General features: G+C 46.4%; 1 protein-coding gene across 1 annotated transcript in view; it reads right to left on the reverse strand.

Annotated features, from left to right (window-relative positions):
* INTS3 (integrator complex subunit 3) overlaps positions 1 to 16853 on the reverse strand; it is a 40721-nt gene that overhangs the window by 13610 nt on the left and 10258 nt on the right. The window contains exons 2-10 of the mRNA XM_012658500.1: positions 15987 to 16070; positions 10406 to 10519; positions 10027 to 10111; positions 8645 to 8711; positions 5752 to 5896; positions 4672 to 4801; positions 3122 to 3219; positions 1515 to 1706; positions 450 to 537 (exon numbers count right to left, since the gene is read on the reverse strand). Coding sequence (XP_012513954.1) covers positions 450 to 537; positions 1515 to 1706; positions 3122 to 3219; positions 4672 to 4801; positions 5752 to 5896; positions 8645 to 8711; positions 10027 to 10111; positions 10406 to 10519; positions 15987 to 16070 — 1003 coding nt within the window. The remainder of the gene's footprint in view (positions 1 to 449; positions 538 to 1514; positions 1707 to 3121; positions 3220 to 4671; positions 4802 to 5751; positions 5897 to 8644; positions 8712 to 10026; positions 10112 to 10405; positions 10520 to 15986; positions 16071 to 16853) is intronic.

A 16853-nucleotide genomic window follows, 5' to 3' on the forward strand; every position in this document is an offset into this window, starting at 1 on the left:
TTTCCAGCTCCGCAAGATGGGATGCCAATATACATGAACAGCTCTGGGGATGCTGTGTCTATTCCTCCCACTCCCACTGAGCAGACCCAAAAGCAGACAGGCCCCCAAACAGCTCTTAGCCTTTACCTCCCTTCTTGCCCCCAGCACTCAGCGTGGGGAAGGGAGGTAGTAGGAGAGGAAAAGCAGGACATGGTACAGCTTTTCCTCTGCCTAGGCTGTCCCCCAGCCCAAGCCTAAGGCCGTGGTGGGAGGGGTGAACTGACTGCTCAGCCTCATCAAAGCAATTCTCCTTCTAGGTCAAGGGAGAACTGATGAGGAACAACGGAACTGCTCCCAGATAAGCTGCCTCCCCTCCACGCTGCCCTGAGATTTATGACTGCTATCACTACGACAAGGCAGTGGGGACCTGGGGGATGGGGAAGTGGCGCTGCCTGGTCTCCGTCACGTACCTATGTTCATAATGCTATCCTTGTCTGGACTAAAGAACAGCCAGTCGTAAAACAAAGCCAGCTTGGCATTAGAGGCAGCAACATTTGACTGGAAAAGAGAGGAGAAAAAAAAGAGGGCTAGTTTCATCAACCAGCTCCATTCCCTTCAGAGGCCCAAGGCAGATTCCAGGGCCCACTTAGCTGCCCCGTCTACGAAAGTCAGCTCCTAGTGAAACAGTGTGGAATGCCCACGGGGTGAGAGGCACCTGAGTCTGTGTTATGCTTGAGTGTGAGTAAGCGGCCTTACCAACCAAGAGGATGGGCACTGGCCTGGGTTCTTCATATACCCAGAAGTACACATCCCTGAGCCCCATAAGAGAGAACCCTTGTACCGAGAGTCCACCGATCACCCCTGAGCTGAGGCAACACTCAGACCAGCCCCCTGGGCTGCCCTTGCTGGGCTCCCCCAGCACATTCCTGAAGAAGAGACCCCTTAGGAACAGGCTGTTGTCATATCTGAATCAGCACATTCCAAAGACCCAGTCAGATGGGGGAGGAGTAACCTTGTCAGAAGAGGTCAGGGGGCAGCCAGATGCCAGAGAATGGACAGTTTCCCACCCCGGGCACGGGGAGGGAAATGCTGGGAAGGAAATGGCTCGCTGCAGATTTACTACATGCAGAGAAGGGAAGTATCCAAGCTGATGCCAAAAGGCATGGAGGTGAGGGTCTAAAGATTGCAAGCTCTGAGTTAAGAAAGGAACAATTCAGAGGAATAGCCATTATGTAGTTTCTGGAAGCTAAAACAAAAAAGGCAAGGATGCCTCAGATATCCAAGCTTTGGAGGTTGGCAATAGAACCTGTTGAACCCGAAACCCAGGTGGAACATAATGAGTATAAGTAAATTTCTAGAGACTCAAAGGGAAGTGGGGCAAAAAGCCAAGGCATTCAAGTGAACCAGAGTGAAAAAGGGGCCCTCAGGGGTGAGACAGGCCTGCAGTGAGGAAGAAGCATGGAAATATGGGGAACACGAAGGAAGAGGCACCCTTCACCACCCAATATCCTCTGCCCCGTGGCCCAGCCCCTCACCGTGCATGTTGTCAGGAGCCAACCAATGATGGCCCACCGGGGCAAGATATCTGAACTCAGTACTTCATTAGAAGGGTGGACTACCCCACAGATGTAGCGAATGAGGTCACAGCGCAGAGACTGACTGTCTGGAGTTGACAGGTACTGGCGCTGGAACCAATCCTGATATCGCTTTTGTTGACCAAACCGTACCTAGGAGAAGTTGGAAAAAGAAACTTAGAAGGAAGGGTGGGGTCCCTGAACAGAGGAAAACAAGCAACATTCAACTCTAGCCTTGACCTAGACCTCCATTTCTTCCCACAATGTATTCATTAGCTCATACTGTCTCTCAAGTCTCCCCTCTTTTGGGAGGACTTCCTAATTTAAGAGCATGCTGACAGTTTCCAGCTTGCCTCGCACACGCCAGTGGCACATTCATTTTTGCCATCAAGCTGATACTATATTTACCCCCAACTGCAACTGTAGTGCACTTTTGGCTCCTTACTGCTGGTACTGGTCACTGATTCTCCAGTCATAAGCATAATCTTTTCTCATTTTCTTGAGCCACTGGTGAACAGCAAGGAATGTTCCTCAAGAGCAAGAGCTGAGCCTGTTCACCACTCAGCACTGACTGAGAGCTTCCTGCTGCTGGGCAACCTAACAGAACCATTATCCAAGGCATAGACTCTCCACATCCTCTTGCAGCTGGTTCTTCCCCCAAACAGACCCTAAACCGTTATAAACAGTAACACCAAATAAGGAAAAAGATCTGGTCTTCCTCTTCTATCTCCCATCTGTCTGAAGAAATCAACCAAAATAGAGCAAAAGGGTAAAAAATAAACAAAAAGATACCTCTAGACCAATACTGTCAAACAGAACATTTTTGCAATGAGGATGGCTATTGAGCACTTGAAATGTAGCCATTGTGACTAAGATACTGAATTTTTAATTTTACTTTACTAACTTAAATTTAAATTGCAACACATGGCTACCACATGGGACAGCACAGATCTAGACAGCTTTGCATGACTTGGGAAACTGAAAGCTGGCTAGGGCAGCAGGTCCCTAAAGCCAGACCGACTGTAGAGGAATTGCCTGGGAAGTTTGCTAAAAACACAGATTCTTCAAGCAGATTCTCTGGGAGAGTGGGACCCAGGAAACTGCATCTTTAACGTGTTCCTCAGGTAATTCTGTCGTAATTCAGCCATGTTTGGAAACCAAAAGGCCACAGCCTCTTCCTGAGAGCTCACGGTTTCCCTGGAGCAACTGTGGATTTTCCTAGAATGAGCACTCACTCTACCCTTTTATAGCACATTTCACACTTCTAAATGATATTATTTGTATACAATTACCGGTTTAATGACTGTTTTAGACAGACTGAAAGTATCACAAGAGCTGGAATTGTATCTCTCTTATTCAATACTGTACCCCCAATTCTTAGCACCATGCCCAATGTGTAGGTGCAGAATGAACAAAGGAAAGCAGCCAGCACCCAGGTGGATCAGGGGCACCCGCTTAGCCACCACTCCACTATAGAGTGGTGCACAATGGTTACAGATCCACAGACTGAAGCAAGAAGCCCAGCTAGCACCTGCGTCTCCTCTTCCTGCTGCAATGGGTTAGCTTACCCGGGATGTCATGAAGAGGAGCTTAGTCTCCATGTCTGGGGTTAGACGACATGCTAGGAATTTTCGGGATGTTCTCGACTGAAGAAGCTGTAGGATACCTGAACCAAATGTGGAAGGGAAGAGAAAAGAAAGAAACCTGAGAACCAGAAGGAATGGAAGACAGGTGGTGAACCTTGGCCAGGTACTGATGGCCTATGATCTTGATCATGGGGAAATTCTATTGATAAGACACGACCAAGGGAAGTCAAGCATAGGTACAAACGGGGATTCTAACCAGCATTTGTGTGTTCTGCTCCAACCATCCGCCATCCCCAGGCCTCAACTACATTAATTTCCTTCTTCTGTTGGCCTTCCAGAGCCCCCTACCCACATGATTCCAGTTGGCAATAGGTTGCAAAGTTAAGGGAATAACATGGGAAACTGCAGCCTCTCTTCCTGCTGCTGATGGTCCCATCAAAGGGTCAGGATCAATGTGGTATTCTGGCATGAGCACAAGCTCTGGAGTCAGAAAGACCTGGATCCAAATCGTGCCTCTGTCATTTACTAGCTGTGTAGCCTTGGGCAAATTACTTAATCTCTTTAACCCTCAGTTTATCTAGAAACATGGAAAGTAAAATACTCATCTTACAGGGCTGTCCTGAAGACTAAATGAGTTAACATATGTGTGCCTAACACAGAGGAGGTACTCAAAGCAACTCAATACACGTTCAATATAAGGTAGGCCCAGCACTTTCCTCTCTTCTTTCCTGACTTCCCAGGTCCTCGACAATTGCTTTCAGTTTGTATGTGTGCGTGCACACACACGCACATGTGTGTTGGAGATGGGGTGAGGAGCAAAGCTGTACAGTTATTGTTCAGACCATAGTAGGACCCTGGGAAAGGGAAGGGCATATGAAAAGGACCTTGTCACAGTGAGGCACACAGAGACTCTTTCTCTCCCTTAAAAGAAGATTTTGGCCAAGCTGGATCCTTGGAATTAGAGGCAAGACTTCTCTCAGGGAGGAGTCTTCTCTTACAGGATTATTTCCAGCCCCTCTGCTGACTCAGTCTCACGAGTTGACCTCTGACTCCCCTGCTGGACTCAGCAAAGCTAGAAACTGGTCATCGGCTCACCTCCTGAGCCAAGGAGCTGCCGGGAGGGGAGGAGGAGGAGGATCACAGTTCTCTGTCTCACTTTTTTCTTGGTAGTAATGACAGCTGGAGTCTGCCAAATAGGGGATGTCTAAGAACCACATGAATTGTTCTGCACCTCTGCCCCTATCCAGCTGTACTTGGCAAAGCCTACCCTGTCCCAAGCTTTCTATATCTGACACCCAAAGACTCCTACCCACCAACCACTACCTATTTTTTTGAGACAGGATCTTGCTATATTGTCCAGTCTGGTCTCAAACTCCTGGGCTCAAGTGATCCTCCTGCCTCACCCTTTCAAGTCGCTGGGATTACAGGTGTGAGCCACTGTGTACGGCTCAACCTCTACCATCTTGATTCAGGCAGGACATACACACTGACCTCCCGCCTCTCAAGGATATGATGCCCAGGCCCTTACTTACCTGTGAACTGAGGACTCAAGGCCTGAGGGTTATGGATAATATCTTTCCAAAGCAGTTCAAATTCTGGTATCCTAGCAACATTCTGGAGTAGTCTTACAAGGTCTCGACCAATCATCAAACATTCCATGAACTTGATGGGGAGGAGGACGAAGGAGGGGGGTCAGGAAAGAAAATAAAAACATGGATTGTTTACCTGCTGGAGGGAGGATAAAGGAACAACATGTTCTCAGGAGGGAAGGAAAGAGGGTAGAAGGGACTATATGATTTCTTCTGGAACCAAAGGATTGGCTCCTAGCTATTCAAGGGAAAAGAGCTGGAGACTGAGAACAAGAATGGGAGGTTAATGGGAAGTGCTGAAGCCCTGCTGGCTTTCACATTAATCTACTCCCCTTACCCAGAACTGTTTCAATCCAGTTCACGGTAGACTAAGATTCCAATAGAAGGGGATTGGCAAATTGAGCCCCAGACTATCCCAAAACTCATCCTGTGCAACAGGATTCTGTGGGTCCAATTCTGTGGTAACAGAAATGTCTATACCTGTGCAGTTCAAATAAAACCATTAGCAATGTGTGGCTAATACAACTAAGGAACTGAACTTTAAAGTTTTATATAACATTAATTTTAATTTAAATCACCACATGTGGCCGGCGGCTACCATATTAGCACAGCTCTAAGATATCTCTCTTAGGAGATCTGATAGTGGACAATTCATAATCCCACTTGAATATGGGAATTACCCAGGAGGGTAGATGGGGGGATGTCGTAATGGTGGGCACACAAGGACAGCTAGTGTCTCTCGTACAATAGTGTTCATGAAGCTGACCAGGAAAATCCCTGGGATGCCTGCATAACAGGTAGCATTTCTAGGAACTAGGGCTGCTCCATACTGATTCCCCACCCCTACCCTCACCTGCCTAAGATCTTAAAGTACCTCCATCTCTAACAAGGCATCCCTGACCCAGGTGCACAAAACCTATAGGTGCAAGCTTGGCTCAGACTAGGGAAAAAAAGCAAAAAAACCTATAGAGGTATCCCATCATGAGTCTCACTTCCCCATACTGTTTTGTCCAACACCCTCACCCGCTCCCGAAGCAGTGAGATGCAGAAGTCTACTTCCTTCTGCCGCAGAGCCTGGAGCTGGGCAGTCCCGTGGTGGTCGACGATGAGGCGGAGGTACGTGTAAACAGCCATGGCGATGAGGATGCTGCTCTTCAGTACCCACTCCCTGCAGGGAGGCAAGACACTGGCACCTCGCCCCATCTAGACCCACTCACCCTCCAATTCACCCCTGCCCTGGGCTTGGCTCCAGTGCCTCGGAAATGTTTGATGATTAGACACTGGGAGTAGGTCCTTTGGTTTTTTGCTTGCTTGCTAATGCTGTTATTATCTATCTTGGACTATCAATCTGCTAAGGTAAGGACAACTTCCTAATTTTCTCCACCAGGTACCCAGTAAAGATAGTGCTGAATGAAAGCAATTTCTTCTTACCACATAACTACTTAGCTTTGAATAAAATAACTTTGTTTGTGACTCATTCATTCAAACATTTACTGAGTGTCTGTTATGTACCAAGAAATGTGTAAGGTACTAGGGACAGAGATAAGCTACCGCTTCTACTCAGCTCAGACTATAGGGAAAGAGTTTCGTTAAGTGTCCCTAAGTTAGCAGTTCTTTTTTTTTTTTTTTTTTTGAGACAGAGTCTGGCTCTGTTGCCTGTGCTAGAGTGCCGTGGTGTCAGCCTAGCTCACAGCAACCTCAAACTCCTGGGCTCAAGCGATCCTCCTGCCTCAGCCTCCCGAGTAGCTGGGACTACAGGCATGAGCCACCATGCCTGGCTAATTTTTTCTATATATATATATACATATATATATATTATTTTTTCAGTTGTCCAGGTCATTTCTTTCTATTTTTTAGTGGAGATGGGGTCTCACTCTTGTTCAGGCTGGTCTCGAACTCCTGACCTTGAGCGATCCACCCGCCTCAGCCTCCCAGAGTGCTAGGATTACAGGCGTGAGCCATCACGCTGGGCCAGCAGTTCTTAAGTGTGGTGTAAAATCCTCTGGGGATGTCCAAGACCCCTTCAGGACCCTGAAGTTTTTAGAACATATCGTACTGGCCCTGTTATCTGTTTGTCATTAGCAGCCCACCATGCCACAAACCTTTCCCTGGCTCGCTCTCTAGTCACCAATATGTCGCCAGCCCTAAATCACCAATCTGAAGAAAAAAACCCCATTCTGGATGGCAAAATCCATCTTCCCAGGAGTTTTAGAATTTCCCTGGGGAAAAAGGGTATAATGAAAGAATTGTTTGTTCCCTCCTGCTTTAACAGGAGTAGAGAGAAGGAAACAGTGAGGAAATTCCCAAAACTCTAATGCTCTCTCTAAGTGCCAAAATTGGGAAGCTGTCTCCCCCAAGCAAATAGTTTGTAATGGCTTTGGCACTCTTGCTGGAGGGCAGGGAATTGGAGGAAGAAAACATGGAGTTTAGTTAATCCAATCAGACAACATCCTGATTCCGGAAAAGAGCGCAGGCCACCTAATTAAAAGACTCTGGCCTTTTCCTTTCACAGAATAAAAGCATTAGCCAAGGTCACTGGGGAGGGTTCCCTGCCCCCACCTGCTACCTTTTAACTCCACAGCCCTACAAACACTTGGAAAGGAGTGAGAAGGAGGTTGTAGAAGAAGACATAGTTTTCAACTTCTAAGTACTAACTTTCACCAAAAGATTTGAGGTTTTTGGAGGGTAGGGAAAAGGTGGGGCAGTTTTATCTGGCTGTTATTTGATGCTTGTATACGAAACTCAGCTTTAAGGTATGGGGACAGGAGGTATCTGGCACCAGGAACAAAATAAGAAAAATCACTTCTTAGGAACATTGCTAATAGAAGTAATAAATACATCTGAATCCTAGAATGGTGTAATAAAGAGAAAGAGAGATGAAAGTGAGACCCTCTGACCCAGGACACTAAAAAGGCACAGAGACCTAAGAGAAGAGACTGGTTAAGAGACTGCTAGGATCGCAGGTGCTAGCGCAACCATGAGAATAACAAGTGCTCCAGGCCCCGATGTAGCTGCACATCCATGCCCAGAGCACTAGGTGGCACTGCATAGCAGACCTGGCAGGGCTTTTAGGCTTGGGCAGAGCACAGGACACAGCCAGCGTGAATAATGGGAGGAGATCCATTCTTCTAAACCGCATATAGTAGTAGGGCTAGTATTAGCCTTCTCCATCGGTTGGCTGCTATGGTGTCCTAACCCAGAAAGAGACTCTGAAATCAAGCAAGAGGAAGACTGAGGCCAAGGGCAATGCCTCATCCCCAACCAAGTTCAGATATGGAACAGCCCCATTAAAATTTCTGATTGAGCAATGAAGGATCACAGATTAAGAAAAAAAAAATCCTTGTCCTTTATTTTGATGAGGAACGAAAAGAATCAGCCAGAAAGCCCAATATGCTCCCCTTATGCGCTCTATACCACCGGAGCCTCCAAGCTCTATGTGCAAACTCTGGCAGGATTCACTGATTTCTACTACCTCCTCATGCCCACTGCCCCCTGTGCCACTTCAAAAACAGCATGGGTTGGATGGAGAGGCTTGGAAGGGAGAAAAGGGGTACCTGCCAGGCCTGGGTAGTTGGCCAGCCCCATGCTGCTGAGCTCATTCTCCCTCAACTCCCCCCAAAGATAAACATTCCAAGGAGGTCTGCATCAAAAATAAACTCTTATCAGATGAAACCACTTTTTCCTGGGCTCTGAGATATTTTAGCAAAGACCTCTTTCCCATTCCTCCATCCATGGGGCCACACCATGGCATTAATTCCCTCACTTGCCACCAATACACTTGTCTCTCCCTCCCCTTTCCTCCCCCTCTCTAACTGAAGGTGTTCTTGGGCCACACAATCCCCCCATCCCCATTTCCCGCACGCACACCCGATAGCCATTATCTGGCTCTTGCCCCACCCTTGATGGTGGACTCTACCTCTGCTCCGTCAGGATATCCAGAACACTTTCTGCCAACCAGATATTTTTGGCTGTAACATCTCCACCTGATTTCAAAGGGGGAAAAAGAAAGTCAGAATAGCTTTGATTAGCAACTCAGCTAATCCAATACATCTCTTCATTCCGCTGGTCCACCCTAACTGTTATTCCAACATTGTTATCCTGAATGCTAGAATAAATCTCCTTCTATTCTGCCAGGCTTTAAAGTTTCCACCTTTGCCTCCAGAGAGAAGGGAAGGGAAGGTTCTGGATTTTTCTAGAAACCAGAGCTGCTACTTTCCCATAGATTGGGAGTTGGAGTGCAAACACTCTGGCCTTTGAAAAGGAATGTATGAGAAACCCACAGTTGGAAAGAAACGATGGTATCTCAGAGAGGGCCTGAGAGGTACAGGTGGCCGGCAACAGCTACAGTCCAGCATCTGGATGTCCTAAGTTCTGTGCTCAGGCTCACAACTGGCCAAGAGTTTCTTGTTTCCAGATAGCAGTCTTCAGTGCTTGCTATGGAACTTCCTAAGGCAGAATTAACATGCAATGCCAGACCAAACTCTTGGGATGAGAAATGGGGGCTGGAAGTGCCAAACAGGGAAGAAAGTACCAGGAGAGAGGATAAAAATAGCCAGCACAATGCTATGCCTTGCCTCAGGTTCCAATTTAAAAATTCAATGTTCGCATAGTCACACATCACACAGATTAAGGTTTCTACACATCAAAATAGGAGCATCAGTGTTACGTAAAATCCTAAAGAGGAGCAACACCCCAATGGGCAAATGGTGAGGTAGAGCGGCAGGGTCATTTTTAAACAAACACATGCAATCTTGAGAGTGGCCTCTTGGATATTCATTGGCTCAGGCAGATGTCACTGATGCCAAGATGATAATACAAACTAAATGTCAGGGTCTGTTATGTGACATAGTTTGTCCCTCAGACTGGCTCCAATTAGATGTTAAGATTATTAGTGAGCGAGTGTTCAGAACATGGGGATGGAGCCAGGGAAGATGTCTAGGTTTCCTGAAGCATAATGACATGGGAACAAATTATTTGCTCTCACTTCTCTCCCCATTCCTTCCTGATCTGATATGCCATGAAGCCTCAAAGTGAAGACTGGCTAAATTAGGCCAAATATTCTGTCAGGCCATAGGTTTGGCAAGGAAGAAAATGAGGCAAAACTTATTGCTTCAAAAGACCTCCTATGATTTTTCAGTGTATTGCTTTCTGTAACATAGGTGGCCAGAAGATGTCTGTATCAGAAGAAAAGAGTCTAAGCAACTCAGGAATTGAGTCCCTTAGGCACATTCTCCATGGACTGCAGTTAGTCTCTGGGCTCCCCTCCTTTTTTCCTTATGCTCCTGCCATCAAACTCACCTGCTATCTGCTTCATAAATGTCATGCACACACCATCGGCTCCCAGAACCCCACTCTTCACTAGTTCCCGTACCAACCACACCAACTAAAGGAAAGAAGAAAAAACAGCTGAAGAGCAGGGCCTGTGAGTTTGAGAAAGGAGCTAATTCAATCACATTATAATTCAGGTGCACAAGGGTAGGAGTGTGTTAGCCCCGATTCCTCCTTTCCTTCCCTGTGAGAGAGAGGAATGGGAGGCTTGGAAGGGAGAAAAGGGATACCTCCAGGCCTGTGTAGTTGGCTGGCCCCATACTGCTGAGCTCATCCTCCCTCGACTCCCCCCAAAGGTAAACATGCCAAGGAGGTCTGCATCATTCTTCTCTTTTCTTTCTGGCCTTACCTGAGTACGGCAGGTATCCTGCAACTTCAGGTACTTCTCCATAAGTATCTGGTTGATTTTATTCAGGACAATATTCATGCCGTCACGACTCACCAGAGCCAAGTCGCGGTAACACTGTGAGAAGTGAGGTCTGTGAGCAGCCAGCAGGCTGAGGATGACGTTCCTGACTCCACCTGTAGTGGACCCCCGCCCTTGAGTATCTTAAACTTAAATAACACCAGTGGGATACCGAGCAGTGGTGAAACACTTCCCTTCCACAGGGCTCCTCCGTCCCACACCTATCTCTTGCTCTGTCACACAGGGTGGGGAAAAGGGACTGGGCTATCCTCTAATAAGGCAGGAAAGCCTGCTGAGCAAGGTTCCTGGTCATGTCCCTGTTCCCCTCCCTCCCCTCTTAGGAAGTGTCATACTGTTTGATGCCACAAGCTGAGCAAAACCAGGTGGAGGCCATCTGCTTTTCATCTGCTAGTAAAAGGTCACCTCAGAATGGGTTTGGTTGAACAAGCCAGATAGGATCCCAAAGAGGTTTTTAGACCTGTACTGACCCAGCCAGATGCAGCAAAGGGAGTAGTAAGGGAAGAGGATCAGGGCAGGCCCCAGACAGAAAGGGCAGAACCAAAACTGAATTTCCCTAACTAAATGTCTTTCTTCTTTTCACTGGGATGCCCTTTCCTTCTGCCAAGTATTGAAAAAGGAGAGGTCCTCTAGCATACTCAACCCGGGGGAGGTGAGAGAGGACATGCCAGTTTCTTCTGCGAGAGTCATTGCTTCCCTTCCCCTTAGAGCTTTTCTCACCCTGTCTCTCTAGTGAGACCAGACTCCTGGAGGAATACCTTAGGGGGCCTAATTAGCAACCTGCTTAGCTTGCTGAGTTCTATCCTGTCAGGGTCTCATCAGAAAGGGTAGAGATTAGGTAGGTAGCTTTCCACAACCTCTGAAGGCCAGTAGCAAAGATGGCATCAACAATAACAATAGTAAAAGCTAACAACCATTGGCATTGTGCACAAACTTTATATTCTATGATATATATTATTGCATTTGATAAATAAAACAACCTTTGAAATAGATAATATTCATTAGTATCTCTATTTTTAGAAATAAGGAGACAGGCATAGAGAGGGTAAAGCAATTCACCCCAGGTCACATAAGAGATTAGAGGAAGAACCAGGATTCAAATCTAGGCAGTCCAATTCTAGATTCCATGCTTAACAACGTCTTATACCAACATTAGAAATAACTAGATGCAGCCGGGCGCGGTGGCTCACGCCTGTAATCCTGGCTCTCTGGGAGGCGGAGGCAGGCGGATTATTTGAGCTCAGGAGTTCGAAACCAGCCTGAGCAAGAGCAAGACCCCGTCTCTACTAAAATTAGAAAGAAATTAATTGGACAACTAAAAATATATAGAAAAAATTAGCCGGGCATGGTGGCGCATGCCTGTAGTCCCAGCTTCTCGGGAGGCTGAGGCAGGAGGATCGCTTGAGCCCAGGAGTTTGAGGTTGCTGTGAGCTAGGATGCTGTGAGCCACGGCACTCTAGCCCGGGCAACACAGTGAGACTCTGTCTCAAAAAAAAAAAAAAAAGAAATAACTAGATGGAAAAGAGGCTTCCAGGGATGGAAGTAAGAGTCTGTAATGGTTTTGAGACAACTACATTTCTAAACCCTTTCATCCTGAGCATTCAAAAGAGATGTACCCCTCAAGACCAGCTGCTCTCTGGCCTTAGTGTGACAAGGGTCTTCTTACAGATGAGCTACTGTTACTTCCTCCTGCCTCTGTTGTCCTTAGGTCGAATAAATTGATCTGATAAAAATACCAACAGTTAGAGATCCTCTATGTGCCACAAATTTTTTATACCCAAAGGAGAATTTATCTTCTGACTCCATCTGCGGGACAGTTGGGAGATCGAGAAAACAAGGAAACAGGGAAGAGATAAAGGGGCCCAGGGAACTGCTGTGAATGTGCTGGTCAGCAAATGTTGGTGACCTGGAGCCTCCCCCACAGGTAAGTCACAGAATGGGCAGAGAGGATGAGGGAGGTGGCAGAAGGAAAATCTGTGTCAGGCCAAAGATAGAGACAGTGCTAACCAGAGAAGAAACTTGTTCAACTGAAAGCAGAAATCCTGGAAATGCAGAATAGACCCAGGACAGGGAAGAAGGACAAGTATCTCAGGAGATACAGGGTCAGACGAAAAGAGCAGACAGCATCTGCCTAAGTCCATACTCCACCTGGGACCTTTATTAACCATAACTGCTGGTAACACACGGCAGCTGGGCACCAAGAATATCGTATCCCTGAGGCTACCAGTTGTCTTACCAATGTCTGTGCCAGTTTGGTGACTGGCAGATGGGGAAAAAGAACCTCAGTGAAGAACACAGAAGAAAAGCAGAGGGTCTCAAAAGAAAGGGAATGTGACAGGATAGCACTGAGGTAGCACAGCTATCCTGACCGTGTCAAGAGCAGTATTGTTCCAGCCTAGGCCCTTGTAGCCCCCAACCTTCTTTCTAGAGCTGCCTGGTGGGAGAATCACCCAGATCAAGAACTGCCTGGGCCCTTCACCCTTTGATGAAGAGAGATCTTGGCACCGATGTTAGACCCTTTCCCATTACCTTTATCTACTGACTGCTGGAGCCTGCACAGCTTAGGCCTGCAGCTTAGCCTCCCTCCTCAGCACAGTTCCCCAGCCTGTTCCAGCTGTTTAGTTCAGACACCAAATGGGATATAAACTCCAAGAGGCATTGCACAGTGGCTCACACCTATAATCCCAGCACTTTGGGAGGCCAAGGAAGGAGGATCGCTTGAGCCCAGGTGACAGTGAGCTATGATCATGCCATTGCACTCCAGCCTGAGCAACAGAGCAAGAGCCTATCTGTAAAAAAACAAACCCGAAGAATATAAACATTCCTAGGAGCTGCCAAAAGAGCAGATGCAAATCAAGAAAGTATAACTGGAACAAAATCCACTTTATGTGTATTGAACTCTTTACCAATACCTGACCTGCTTTCTCCTTAACTGAGTTCTGTTATTCACCTGTTCAATCCACCCTAATCCCACCCACTAAATCCCAGAGAGCTGGCCCTAACTCCTCGGACCTGCCTGCCAGTATTAACAGGCTCCTCGGCTCATGCTTTTCCAGAGCAGGTTCCTACTGTGTTCAAGACTCAGTTTTCACTACTACCTTCTCTGGCAACCCCACCACCTATGGCTAGGCCTGTAGAGATTCAGGAACAATTAAATCTCAAACCCATCCAGAGGTTTCTGTTTCAAAAGTAGAATCACCCCCAAATATAAACCCTTAAAAAACAGTTCCCTTGCTTTAAGCTAAAGCCTAAAACAGTGCATTAGAACCAGTTCTCATCAGTAACTCCCACCTAAAACTTCTTTCTGCAGGACAGAAGCTTTTTACAAAGTAATTACTCTTTTAGGGAGAAGAATCAAAGCTCTAGGGAGATACGTCACTAATGCTTCCACCACACTCTGACCTGGCTCAAGGTCTCTGAATGAGTCACTTCCTGATACTTCCTCACTCACCTAAAACTGCATCCTTCTAATTCTGTCTCTACCACCTTTGTCTGAAAAGGCCCGACCTGGGGGCTCAGCCTAGGAGGCGCATGGGTAGCAGATTTGGAAAATGTTAGCATGTGAACATGAATCCTGGCACAGCCGTCAACCAGTTATGAGATGCAAGGCAAGATATTTCACCTCCCCAGAGGGCCTGGGCCTCCTTCGTGGGGTTGTCATAGGGCAAAAAGAAGAGGAGATGCTCTAGTCTCTTGCTGTGTTCGGATGGCCAAATTCATGACATAATAGCATTTACAATGTAGAGCCTCTTACCGCCAGGCCAGGCAAAGGGCTAGAATTACCACACACACCCTGCCCTCTTCACTGAGGTTTACTGATTTACCCTGGCTGATCAGATCAACTTAAACAAACAAACACACCAAAGCTTTCCAATAGACGAGACTAATTTGCATGAGATGACTAAATGAGAGTTTAATTGTATTTTTAAAAACCCACGCAGAGAAAATTAGCCAGGCACGGTGATCCCAGCTACTTGGGAAGATGAGGTGAGAGGACCGCTTGAGCCCAGAAGCTCAAGACCAGCTTCGGCAACATGGTGAGACCCCATCTCAAAAAGAAAAAGGCAGGCGGGGAATTAAACCTTGACCCTAACCCATCTACTCCCATCTTTGCCAACAATTTCTTTAAAATGGATGGGTTAAACTGGATCATATCACCACCAAATTGGAAACATTCATAGGTCTTCGAGGATCTTGATGATAAATTCAGTATGAAAGTGAAATAGCAATTTAACTCAACAAGGTCCCAGCCCAGAAGGGCCTTGGCTCTCCTGGGAAACCAAGGAGTTGTGAATACTTGCTGCCTCACTGCCCACCCTCACCCTAGACCTTATTCCAGCTGGCATCAGAGAAGTACAAATAAATCAGGTTCCCATGTCCATAAATCCTTCCCCGGAGGCTAACTCAAGTAGCTGCGCCAGGGGACCGTGAGCATCCTGTTCTTGTTCCTGGGAATGATTTTCCTTTGGTTTTCCTTGATAAAACAAATGACAACATCTCTGACCTTCAAGCCTCACAGGTAAACTAGAAGTAGTCTGGGGGAGAGGATAAAGCCACAACCTCATACGGTTTTGAGGGAAGATAAGATGAGATCTTGTCTGGATAAAGCCTAACAGAATGCTGGGCATAGAGCACGTTTGTTTCCTTCAACATCATCCTTATTCAGGGAAGAGCCAATGAGAATACTGAATTCTCCTACTCTAAGCTCTTCTCTTGTTAGTGTTGCACAGTCAACGCCAGATACCAGGGACAGATTTTATATCATCATATCAACACCCAAAGGACACAGAATTGCTGGAAAGAGGAAATTTGGAGAGGCAGAAAACAGAATTTTGCTACTTTATTACAAACAGAACAGAATACAAAGAGATCACCCTGCCTAGTCCCTCACCTCAAGGAAGGACCCCACTTAAACCATTCCACATGAGGGAAACTTTTCTGTTTGTGAAGAACCCCAGACTAGTTTTTATACAATATTCCTCAGGAAGTCTGAGTCCAGTGTACCTCAGTGTTCTCTTAATCACTGCAGTACTTACTGCATCAATCATGTAACATTAAGCTGTCTAATCTAAATCCTACTTGCTGCAATTTTAAGCCTGCTTTCTATTCACCTGCCAACGGCAGAATCTGCAAACTACAGGCCATGCTCTACTGGATAAGAGCTCGCATAGACTTGGTTATAGTTGTTCTCTTCTCTGCTCTGGATTAAATTCCAATCTTTTTAGCCTTGCCTCATAAATCTAAAATTTTAAATTCTATGTGTTTTTTCACTCTCACAACTGCCTTTTTTTGCCTTTTAGCTTCAGAATCTGGAAGCAGAGAAACAACTTTAGTTAGAGAATGACCAATTCACTGAGAGTAAAGAGGAAGGTGTAAATATATTTGGAGAACAAGGTGATCCAGCTCTCTTTAAAGAGTCTCATACTACCACAGTTAAACTACAAGTTCCACCATATTCCCAGATCATGTATGAGCAGGGTTCGTGGGCCCAGAGAGGGTGTCTTACCTTCTGGGCTTGGGCAGGTTCAGTAAGGACAAGAGTAAAGAGGCCCAGGCAGATTTCCTCATGCTGGGGGGGCCCTTTGCATACCTGGAATGTGAGGATGAGAAAAAACTAGTTGTCACCCATAGGTAGAAAGTTCTCGAGCAGTTTCTCGCAGTTTCTCCCAGAATACGTGAGACTCCTGCTTAACACGCAAAAGGTAATCAACAACTCTTAAATCTGATGATTTCCTCCTCTTAAAAGGGATAAGGAAGCCAGGTGCCACGACGGCTCACACCTGTAGTCTCAATTACTCAGGAGACAGAGGAGGGAGGATCGCTTGAGCCCAGGAGCTTGAGGCTGCAGTGAGATATGATTGTGCCTGTGACTAGTCACTGCACTCCAGCCAAGGCAACATAGTGACACCTTGTCTCTTAAGAAAAAAAATAAAAATGGGGGAGGGGATGAGGCAGCTGTTTTAGGAGAGCGGTAGGAGGAAGGGATAAACTCTTATTGCTTTCTCCAAAAGCTTGGTGCACAACAGGGGCAGAAAATAAAGAATGTTTAAAGTGGAAAAAATCAAAACAAAAAATCCTACTCTACTACCACCTTTATCAGAACTTAATAGCCTTCAGCAGAAAGAGAGCTGCAAAGAGTCAGTCATGGAAGAACAAGCACATCCACCAAGCTGTTACCATGGGCAAATCACTGAACTTCTGAAATTTGTAAAGTGAAGACACAATAAGAATAATATATTACAGGTTGAGCATCCCTAATCCGTAAATCTGAAATCTCCAAACTCTGAAACTTTCTGAGTGCCAACATGACACCACAAGTGGAAAATTCCACAACAGATCTCATGTGATGGGTCACAGTCAAAACTTTGTTTCA

This window comes from Propithecus coquereli, unplaced genomic scaffold, assembly GCF_000956105.1.
Source record: "Propithecus coquereli isolate 6110/MARCELLA unplaced genomic scaffold, Pcoq_1.0 Scaffold59, whole genome shotgun sequence".
In the NCBI taxonomy this organism is placed as follows: domain Eukaryota; kingdom Metazoa; phylum Chordata; class Mammalia; order Primates; family Indriidae; genus Propithecus; species Propithecus coquereli.